Raw genomic sequence first — 11,388 nt, 5'->3', positions numbered from 1 at the left:
CTATTTGACCAACCGTGTGGGGTAAATATGTAGTGGATAGACTGGAAAATGCTCTAAGGGGAATGGGTAAATAGATTTTCATGCTTAGATGTTATTTCCATGTCAAGATTGTGCAAAAACTTTTCAAGCCCTATGTAAAATTGACCGTCTGTTCGTAATTGTTAGAATATGCGGCCGCACAAGAAATTGTACGGTCCGCAAAAGTTAAAGACTAGGGCACCTTTGTAAGGCATGGTTCTACGGCCGCAATGAAAAATGTGCGGACCGCATAAATCCTATTGCGGTTGTAGAACAGCTTATATCCTGTGATCAAAGAGTTGTCAAAATTGGTGACTCTCAAGTGCGTACGCAAGATAATTTTTACGGACCGCAACTTCCTACCCTGCAAGCATGTTTCTACTGTGTTTTTCACTCTATCTTCTGGTGTGTCCTTACATTCATTCTATGTCCGAACTTGAATTGCAACTAACAATCACCTTTGCTTGGCACAGAATATAGTTAGATCTAGAGGTAGAGGTAACACTTCAAAAGGAAGGGGTGACCCCTCTCGGGAACGAGGGAAGAGACCCTTACTTAGTGCTCAATAGCTTGAAATTAGAAAGAAAACAACGGCCGACAGAGGGAGAGGTGCAGACTTCTCAGAGACCAATTCTTATGTCCCGTTTATGGACGTATCAGAGGGCAACTTAGCCTCTGTACATGAGTAGCCGACCGTCCAATCAAGGTCATCAGGGAGATATCAGCTTAGGGATGAGCCATCATCATCACATAGCACCTCCGAGGGTTCGGAGAGTGCATTCAGGCTTCTAAGCCTTCCATTACACCTATCCCCCAGGCACCAGAGAGATCAGATCAAGGCATCCCCGATGATGGCGGGGGGAGATGCTACTATTACCGGCCTCGAGAGGTCGAAGAAGAAAGAGGTGTGGGAGGACCAATTTTTCAGTTTGGCTGCCTTCACTGGTTTTCATCAATGGTGGCTATTGAGGTCGCTTACTCTTGAGCGACAATTTCAGTTGAAAGATTTAGAAAAGTTTAACCCTATAGTTTTGAGGAAATTTCGGGAACGCAAATGGTGGATGTGGTTTACCCAGATTGTGGTGGATGCGAAGGAATACCTTTTCTGGGAGTTCTACGCCAATGTGGAGCATATCAAGAAAGGGACAAAGGTAACTAAAGTAAGGAACCTCAAGGTGTGATTTGACCAGTACACATTGAACACTCACTTGAGGTTTGATGATATCGAGCCCACATAGTACCTTGAGAAATGTGCACTTGGGGAAATAGCTCGTCCTTGGCTAGCTGATTTTAGCAGCTCCTTGGCCACCACCACCATGGATCACAACTGGGGTTTCTATCCACAGGAGTACGCTGAGCTTTGAGGCAAAGGGGTGGCAGACCTTTGTATGCAGCCGACTAGACCCGAGATAGAATGATACATGTCTTTCTATCCCGCAGGCAATTATAGTGGAATCCATCATGGTCGGGTACCCCATCAATGTGGGAGCCATGATGTCAGCCAATATCTATGTGGTCGCTTGGCAAGCTGATACATCCTACCCATATCCCAACATCATTACAGAGTATATTACGGATACGAGCGAAGAGCCGAAGGACTTTGATATAAAGGTGCAGGCGAAGAAGCCCTTCTCATGGTGCTCATTGATGGATGCACACAACCCTGAGAAAAAGGGACAGCCGTCTACCACCACAAGCCAGTCTGATGAGCCATCGATTGTAGCTGCAGAGGCAATTGACATTCCATCCACTTAAGTCGAGCCTTCACCTATGCCTCCACTACAATCCTCAGGGCCTACAGCAGTCCCTATCACAGGTTCCACCTCGGCTTTGAAGCCGGCGCCGATGCCTATTGCTTAACTCTCTGCGCTGCGAGTCTCCCAGACATTGGCGAGCCTCAACAACTGGATGCAGATAGCTACTTCAAAGTTGTCTGATTTATCTAGTACTATTGCAGCACCGTCCTTTATGCCGGCACCTCAGATGCCCCCATCAGTGGAAGACACTCTGAAGAAGCTCCTGGAAAACCAGAACACTATCATAGTCACATTGGTACAACATGGGTCAGTGATCAAAGATGGGAAAAGAAGTTAAGAAAATAAGAAAGTCCTAGGCCTCCAAGAAGTCAGTGGACAATATCCGGAGACAAGTTAACAAGCTTGCGGCAGCCGTAGATATTCCATTTGATATGCTGATTGACCCACACCATCCAGACCCAGATCCTACAGAGCCGAGGCAGTGCGTTAGATGTTCACCAACCCAGTCACTCCCAGAGTTGAGGATGATGAGATCCGGTTGGAGGAGACTGGGGGTGGTAATGCTGTTGTGGACACAGAGATGGCCACAGAGCCATAGGGAGTTTTTTTCTTCACTCTTACCCTTTCTTTACTCCTATTTTGTTAAACATTGGGGACAATGCTTATTTTTATTGGGGGGGGAGTTTATTTGATTTGATTCAATGATTCTGAGATAAGTGGTTTGTAATAACTTGACAGTATTTTCTCCTTTTCCCTTATTCTGTATATATTCTCTCTTTTCTTCTCTCGTTTTTTATATATCTTCTCTCATTATGTATATATCTTCTCTCATTATGTATATTCGTTATGCTTTCGATAATTTTTGCTTTGTAGCTTCTTTACGTTTGTTTTCTTATTAGTTGGTATTTAACTAAGTAGTTCTTTTTGAATTAGTAGCTTCTTCTTGATTTAGTAGCTTCTTTTTATGTTTTAGTAGATAATAAGCCTTTGGTTTTTTTAATGCCACGATTCTTTCCAAAAATAATTTTTGTGTGAACCGGGTGACTCTTCCCAACGATGGATGGCGTGACAACCTTCTTAAGGGACTGGGTCCATTTTTGGTGTGTACATAATAATAATAGTAGTAGTAATGAATAAAAAGACCCAATTAAGTCATGCTCGAAGAGTCAAACATGCTTCACTTGGCACCAACACACTTAACTACGTGTTTATGGTTAGAAACAAGTTTTTTTGAAAGAAATAGCTCTAGTTAATGACTTTGTGACTCTTGTATTGACTTAGGCAATCATCGAGCGGTTTAATCGAACCATAGTGATTTTCAACCTTGAATGTGGTCGTTGTGGGCCCTCGACTCTATCCTCTTTAACAATCCAGTTGTGTGAAGGGGTGAGATATTTTGTTGCTAGCCCAAGTACCCGTGCGAATGGTCTAGAACTTGCCCCGAATATATTTCAAGGCAAAATTTTAAGTTTTGCTTGGCTTGAGAAGTGATTTTAGGCTTTCCTTGACCCGCTTGAATTTTCCATTGCCTACCAATGTTGTTATCCCTAGTCAACCTATTTGAGCCTCGAGCCTATCTCATTTGTTAACCATGTTACAAGCCTTTACCCGTTTTTTTGTGACCCTCTCTTGGCACCCGAGCTTTCCTTAGCACTCTTGTGAAATAATTGGCTAAAAACATAAGTTTGTGGGAGAGACGAAAAACTTGAAAGAGGTATCAAAGCACAAAAAGAGAAAAGAAATGATAAGAAGGAAAGGCAAGAAAAGGAAAGAACAAAGAGAAAAATGCAAAAGAAAGTAAATAAGTGGAAGAGTTGAAGGGATTCAAAGAAAGGTAATGATCCAAAACATGGAGAAATCAAAAAGGGAGAAAATGAATGTCACGATCAAGAAAGAGTAATGTCAAGTCTCTCTAATTCCCCAAGGAAAAGAAAGTGCCTCAAAGAATTGACAAGGTGTGAGCCGAGAATAAAAAGATGGAGTGCTTAAGAAAGGTGTAACCACTCAACCATAGTGTATCCAACCCTAATCCAAAAGCCTTCATTATATTCCGAAAGAAGTCCTACCCGATTTCGAGCCAAGTAAGCTTACATTAGTGGCGATCTACATGAGAGGCAAGCCTATGGTACTTGAAGTCGTACTTGCGACATTGTCTTGAGAGAGATGAGTGAACCTTTCATAAGCTTTTGGATTGAGTGTTAAAAGTTTTAAGTGAGCTATGAAAATGGAGAGTAGATGAGGAGGAGTTTAGAATCCACAATGACCCACATGAGAGAGTGAGCTTCCTTGATGAATAATGTCAACTCTTGATGCTCAAGTGTCACATTAGAATTATATGTGCATAAACATTCAACTTGTCGCCTTGTTGATAATACATAAGTAGTGTGGATAATTGTTGGTCCCAACCGATGTGTGAATGACTCACCTTTGAATGGCTGAAATGACCCTCAACTTGTGAAGGTGGTAACTATTTTTGTTTGCTTGAGGACAAGTAAAGACTTAGGTTTGGGGGAGTTGATAAGTGGGGATTTTGACTACTTATTAGCACCATTTTACTTTTGTTTTAGTCTAAAAGCATTGAATTGTGTTCCCAGAACTAATGAGAAGTGCAAACTTGCAGGAATGTTGGAAGTTGGACTCCCGAGATGAAATCTGACTAAAAAAGAGTAGTCCGAGCTCAAGTCAAATAGGGTATATAAGCATACAAAGTGCGGTCCACAAAAAGAAATTGCGGTTGCAAAAGAAATTGCGGTCCGCATAATTCCATCTGCGGTCGCAGACAATGAAGGAAATCCTAGCAGACTTTCTAGCAAACTACGAACCGTACATGAATTGTGCTGCCGCAAAAGAAGAGCTTGAGATCAAATTCAGAGAATGTGCAAATCTCATCCTTCAGAATTGCGAAGCGCACAAGAATTGTGCGGCCGCAGAAGACCAGGTTGCGGACGCAATGCTAAATATGCGAACCACAAAAATATTGTCTCGCAGTCGCAGTTCAGAATTATGAGGTCACAGAACCCCACCTCCTGCAAGATGAAGATTTTTGCGGACCGCACATGGAATTGTGTGGCCACATAACCTCCTGAAGGGAATTTTTGTCTGAAATTTTCAGCCTTGTATAAATAGATGAGTTTCATAAAATTAGGTCAACTTTTGACATCAGCAAGTCTTGTAGCCATTTTTCTTTGCCTCTTTGGAAGTTTTCTATATCTTGGAGTATTTTACTATAGATTTTATCATTTTAACTTTACAATATGAGTTTAATTAGTATTTCTTCTTCTATTTCTTCAATTTCAAGCATGAGTAGCAAGATTTTAACTAGTGTTGTGACCCAACCCTAGTATGTAAACCTTATGGGTATCTAATTTAGTGCTTGTTTATGATTGTGTGTTTGTTATTTAGCCTTGTTCATGCTTTAATTTATGAAATTAATGGTCGCAAATATTAGTTCATGCCTAATTGACTTAGTCTCTACTTGAGAAAGAGAGACTTAGTCTAGGAAATCTTAGCTAACAAGAAATTGGGTCAATCGAGAGATTGATTAACCTAATCAAAAGGGTTCAACCTAGAGATAGTAATAACCCGACTCGAGCTTTTATCAACCGTTTTGTGTGATACCCATTTGGACTTGAGAAAGCCAAATTGGGCGAAACCACTCTCTGACCGAGAGGTATTGAGTGGGTAATTGGGAGTTGATAGCTATAATACACTCCAAACACCAAAACAAGCATTAAGGTTTTTATCCCATTAGGCGAACACCTAGGTGAAGGTCATAGCCCTAGACCTTTTACAAACTTGAAAAATAACAAAAATAATTAACCTAGTCTTATTTCTTTACTTTGCAATCCTTAGTTTTAAAATAGAAACAACAACAAAACCATTTTGTGGAAGTGCAAATTAAGATAGTTCAAATTCACGCATTAGAATATATACTCCTAACTCCCATCTAGCTCCATGTGGATTCGATCCCGACTCTTCATTGGATTAATATAATTGCAATTGATTGTGTCATACTTTGTTTTGAGGTATGCATTGTGCGCGATAGGTCAGGAAGCTCGGCACGAGGGATTGTGCGGAGTTGACAAACGCACCTTGACGGAGGCAAGACGCATTTCACATGGATATACGAGATGTCATGACAATGGAAAGGCAAAACCATGTTAAAGCAGGGGCAAATGCAAGGCAAGGCAAGACAAGAAATGACAAGGGCATGGGCAGATTTGATCAAGTTGGGGGCGACTTGACATAAGTGGGTTGCTGAGGCAACGAACGTGTGCGGCTAAGTCAATGGGCGACAAGCTGTGATCATGACATTGGGGCGGAGCAGTGTCAAAGGGCAAGGCTAGGCGCAATGCCAACCGTGGGCGTGCAGCAGCTGGCCAAAACAAGCACATGCAGTGCACATGATAGGGCAGTTGAGCGGTTACAATTGCCCCATCCAAACATGACTCATCATGGGGCTAAGTGGAGGCACGTTTTTAGATCATGGCTGATTGTGTGACTTAGTGGTATACATTTTTAGCATGTTCTCCATGTTTGCCCATCAGTTGGGGCTTGTCAATTGATTGCTTTAAATGCTGCCAAGTGTAATTGGGTAGCCTGCACTATAAATATCTGCATAAGGCTGTCCCAAAGGGGCAGAACTTAGTCTTGTGGCAAAGTGTTAGCCAAAAACATCTAAGTGTAATTCCTAAGGGTGAAAAATTTGTTTTGGGGTAGGGGACTAGGGAGTTCTTTGTTCTTGGCCATAGGGTTGGCTTCTTTGTATACTAGTATTCACATATTAATACGAGTTGGGAAGAAATTCCTGTAAATTTCGTGTGTGCCTTTACTTTTCTTGTTGCCTTAATTTTTCTAAGTCCCAAACGTCCCTAAAATAATTCTAAAGTGTTGGAAAGGCTGAAGTCAATGCTGGGCTTGACTGACGCACGGTGGTGAAGCTCGGGCAGAATCCGAGTGACATAAATCACCCTTGTGACAATAGCCATGTTAGGGCTAAAACATTGTTATTCACAATCACTTAAAGTTGACAACACAACTACTGGTTGCCGGTTGCACCACTAATCTCCAATTTCTTAAAATACCTTATATTATTCTTGACATCATTTTCTTAACTACTAGGACAATTGTGTTACTCTTGTGCCTGCTTACTTGCATTATTGTGTTCCCCTCTAACCCGAATTTCGTACCTAAATTCGTCGTTTGGCTACAGGGATTAGGAGTTATCTCAGAATAAAATTTGGGAATAAATTTGTTCAATATCCGTTTGTTTTTGGTACCAAAAATATCTCTGTCATTTATATTTTAGACAACAAATGCCCTTAAACTGTTAGCCTTGTCATTGAATATGACATGACAGTCCAACTAGGTTAGATTTGTTTACATGACCATCCATCTAAGCAATCCAACATGGCAAAATTATTTTTTCGGAAAAATTATTTTTTCAAAAATATTTTTAAAATAAAAAATCAACACTTATTCCGAAAAAAGTAAAAAAAATTCTAGAAAAATTATTTTCCGAAATAAATAATTTTTCCGGGAATGTTTTACTTTTTTCGGAAGTAGTTTTGCTTTTGTGGTCCAAATGCACTTAAACCGTTATATATTTTTTCGGAAAAATTATTTATTTTGGAATTTTTTATTAAAATACAAAATCAACACATATTCCGAAAAAAGTAAAAAAAAAATTTCGAAAAATAATTTTTCCGAAATTATTTTTATTTTTTTCGGAATAAGTGTTGATTTTGTACTTTTTTTAAAAATCCGAAAAAATATTTTTTCCGAAAAATTATTTTTTCGGAAAATATTTTATCCGGAAAATTATTTTTTTGGAAAATTATTTTTCCAGATTTGTTTTTATTTTTTTCGGAATAAGTGTTGATTTTGTATTTTTAAAAAAAATTCGGAAAAATAATTTTACGAAAAAATAATTTTGCCATATTGGATTGCTTAGGTGGATGGCCATGTAAGCAAATCTAACCCAGTTGGATTGCCATGTCATATTCAATGACAAGACTAGCAGTTTAAGGGCATTTGTTGTCCAAAATATAAACGACAGAGATATTTTTGGTACAAAAAACAAACGGAATGCATTTTTGAGCTATTTCAGATAGTTCAAGGGCATTTTTGGCCCTTTTCCGTTGATTGTGAGTATTTGTTAAAATAAAGATAAAATTTATATCAAAATCATAGATTTATCTAATATCATATAGAAATTAATTAAATTTATCGTGATTATATATATATATATATATATATATATATATATATATATATATATATATATATATAATCAGATATAGAACTAAACGACCCCACTTACCCAAGATCTACGCAGCTTCACTTTTCACGTGTCATTTCCATATAGGTCCGTACAATCCCCACTTTTGAGTCATCGCGGGAAATCTTTGCCCTTTTCTTAAAGGCGCTTCAATTTCATTATTATAGACACTTTTCAAGTCCCCGCCTGCACCCCTAAAATGTAGAAAATCCTCTCGTCCCGCTAAAATGTACCCCTAATGGCGACGTGTCCCGCCACTCCTTAATTACTTTACTACTCCCCTAAGCATTAAGCAAAGGCGTTATCCTACACCCAGGTGCATGTTAGTCTAAATTTTGCCCCTTATAGCCATATTAATGGCAATTTCAATCTTCCATTAAAATCGAAGTTAAGAGGTTGGCTTTGGATTCAATGGTGTATCAAGCTAGAACAAGGAAACGGGTCCACGGTATCCAAATACGTCGTGGTCCCGACGGCAGTGCCTTTCAAAAATGGTACCCCCCCCCCCCTTTTCTTTGCTTCCCCCACTTTAATTTACTCCGACTGCTAATCTATGTGGGGTTCTTAAGTATGTATCTATTAATGCGAGTATATTTATATCGCAGTGAAATATGTGGCATTTCAGTGGCTGTCGCATTGGCTGACATGCACGAATGTGAACCCAGAAAGGATGTTAAGAAATTGAAATGCCAACCCAGGAGAGCAATCGTTGTTAAGGAGCAGAGGCCCATTGACCAACCCAAATCAGCTTTTCGAGTTTTCATGTAAGTTTGCTCTTATTCCTCTGTTTAGTAACTCTCAATCGTATTTATGAGTTTTGCTATGCCTATTTAAACATACTCAATGTGTGTGCCAAATCTTACATTAAAAACCGTATTACCTATTGGGAGATATTTCATATTAATAAAATCATGGTCTTAAGTGGTCATGGACTCATTTTGCGAAGCGAGGAATTTCGCTAAAGGTGCTCAAAATTCAAGCAGTGATATTTGACTTATATTTACAATATAATTCTCTGGTTAATGGTGTTTAGCTAACCACCCTTCGCTAGTTGTAGCTCTTCCCTTGCATGACCTCATGGGTTTGGTATTGCAGGGAGGAATTTGTGAAGACAAACATGGACGGGAATGAGTTAGAAGTGGATAAGAAAGATTTTGAGACATGGAAAAATATGACACGTGAGGTAGTTTATTTAGTACTTCTAGCCGTTTCTGTTTGCGCTTTTGGCTATATTCTTTAATCACACATCGCTAGCTAATCATGGTTCATCATCATTTGTTCATTGAAGTGTTTACTTATGTGGTTGACAAACTCCATTATTTATTTCAGGAGAGGTTCTTGTACTTCATGAAAGCCGATAAAATTAATCTTGCATACTTGAAGCTTTTGCGCAGAGAGGAGAATGATATGCAATGGAGGGTAATCAGCATTTTACATTTCTTTGTAATGCTGCTATTGCATATTCCTTGGATGATCATTGTTTGCCACTTTACATATTGTGCTCCTAAATGCACTCCTCAAAAAAAAATAGTATGCTCCTAAATGCACTCTGCTGGCTAGTGATGCATTTTTAAATAAAAATATGGCCTTGTTTGTATAGTATGGCATCCATTCTTGAATTTTCCTATGTCCTTCGAAAATTCCCAAATTTCAGCCTTGATTGAATTTCTTATGTTTTTTTTTAAACTGAAAATTCTCTCTTTTAGGAAGTTGCACGCTTATTGCTTCAGGGAATGCAAACATGATAAAATTATATTTTTTCTTATCCAGTAATTTCTAGGAGAGGACATTGATTTCTACTTGACATTAGATAAACAATCGAATCACGTCAATGATAAAAATAGTTCATATTCCAAAATTGTGTTCATCCTCCCCATTATCTGCAATTTTATTAGTCTCTCGAGCAAACATACTAGTATCTCTTACGAATGCACATTTGCCTAAGATCATGATCTAATTGAACATATCTGCCTCTAGCTTTCCAACTAGAAACTCGATTACTGTGTATTATAACTGCTGAAGACATCTGGAGGCTTAATGTACTTCAACTGTGGAAGTTTTACATCGAGAGCTCATCATGCTCTTTTATGTATTTAGTTTCTCTCTCTACATTATTTCCTTATAATTCTTTGAAAAGCTTGATACTATGATCTGCTTAATAAGTACTAATAATTTCCTTAAGGATAATGCTTTTGGTTTCTTCGATCTTTCTGATTTCTCATTAAGATGCTTAACTTTGAAATATAAGTTTCTGGATACTGTAAATGACATTAACATCCTATGTCTCCTGAATCTATCAGGATATTCTTATGGCTTTAATTTTTGGAAGGTTTCTTCTCTGACATGCTCGATGAATAATAAGTTAGTTCGTCTGCGATAGTGCATTTGGTCCCTCTTATCTTTTGCATTCCTCAATTAGATTTTTAACTTTCAAGTACAACTTTTAGAATACTGTAAATGATGTTTGCATCTATAGGCGGACGACGAGGCGGATTTAGCTGAAGTTGGCAAGTACGATTGGGTACGTTCCTTTGCCTCTAGTTTCCTCTAGAATTTTGGTTTTAGCTGATTTCTTTTCCATATTGAATCACAATAGCGATGCACACATTGCTGACTTGTTGTCTTCTTGTTAGCAGAATTATGAATATTATGATTATGATTCTGAATCTTCTGGGGATTTGATTCTGGCTTGAGACAAGGAAGAGCTTTGACAACACTAAAGGGTAGCGATTCTATTTCTCACTTATTTTTGTTTGCTTGTATTTGAATTTAGAGTATGTAGTAATGCTGTAATGGGCTCCTAATACCACAATGCAACTCTTCTCTTTTCTTCCATGAAACAGGACGGTTTGTTTCCATGGACAGCTGGTATAATATCTTGAGGATTGAACATCATTTTGAGGGCTCCATGCTTTGAATTGGTGGAGCCTTTATGTCAATGGCTGGTATCTGTTTTTGTGCAGAAGCCTTGCCCATTCCTACCTTATTGGAGGCAAGTCAGGTGGATTGTCTATTTGTTACTATAGGAGTTAGGATATTGAACATTGATACATTTTCTCAGACAATCACCAGTGATACATATCTTGAGATCAGCCAGGAGCCTTGTATAGGATGTTTTTTTGGTAAAGGTTTGCGTTTGATTTGTAGGCTTCCTCCTGGAATAGGGCCTATGTGTACAGTCTATTATGAAATGTGCATGTTCATTGAATTATTTATATTTGAATGTGACAGTGGATGATCATTCTCTTCCCAATAGGAAATATTGAAAACACCTTAATACTACCAAATTGAAGTGGTGCTTTCGTTGCTTAAAGCGATGAAGCGCGCTGGGGT

General features: G+C 38.7%; 1 protein-coding gene across 2 annotated transcripts; it reads left to right on the top strand.

Annotated features, from left to right (window-relative positions):
• Positions 1-8,239: 8,239 nt before the first annotated feature.
• LOC107813276 (high mobility group B protein 7-like) lies at positions 8,240-11,308 on the top strand. Of its 2 annotated transcripts, none has more exons than XR_012708377.1 (7): positions 8,240-8,549; positions 8,661-8,819; positions 9,151-9,238; positions 9,385-9,474; positions 10,503-10,576; positions 10,692-10,778; positions 10,899-11,308. XR_012708377.1 is itself a non-coding variant. In XM_016638523.2 (7 exons), the coding sequence occupies exons 1-6, from the start codon at positions 8,467-8,469 to the stop codon at positions 10,746-10,748; spliced, it is 522 nt and encodes a 173-aa protein (XP_016494009.1). In that variant the 5' UTR covers positions 8,240-8,466; the 3' UTR covers positions 10,749-10,778; positions 10,899-11,308. The 2 variants fall into 2 exon arrangements, 1 of the variants encoding a protein (XP_016494009.1); XM_016638523.2 differs by having other exon boundaries at positions 10,532-10,576.
• Positions 11,309-11,388: the final 80 nt, after the last annotated feature.

This window comes from Nicotiana tabacum, chromosome 4 (genome assembly GCF_000715075.1).
Source record: "Nicotiana tabacum cultivar K326 chromosome 4, ASM71507v2, whole genome shotgun sequence".
Taxonomy (NCBI): Eukaryota; Viridiplantae; Streptophyta; class Magnoliopsida; order Solanales; family Solanaceae; genus Nicotiana; species Nicotiana tabacum.
Note: the sequence above shows the minus strand (reverse complement) of the source record. Positions and strands in the feature narration are given on the sequence as shown.

Bases quoted from the DNA above. Each gene is read 5' to 3' on its own strand.
- LOC107813276 (XM_016638523.2), top strand. From the start codon at position 8,467: ATGGTGTATCAAGCTAGAACAAGGAAACGGGTCCACGGTATCCAAATA. The intron at 9,239-9,384 runs GTAGTTTATTTA...TATTTATTTCAG, and splicing joins GGAAAAATATGACACGTGAG to GAGAGGTTCTTGTACTTCAT. The intron at 10,577-10,691 runs GTACGTTCCTTT...TCTTGTTAGCAG, and splicing joins AAGTTGGCAAGTACGATTGG to AATTATGAATATTATGATTA.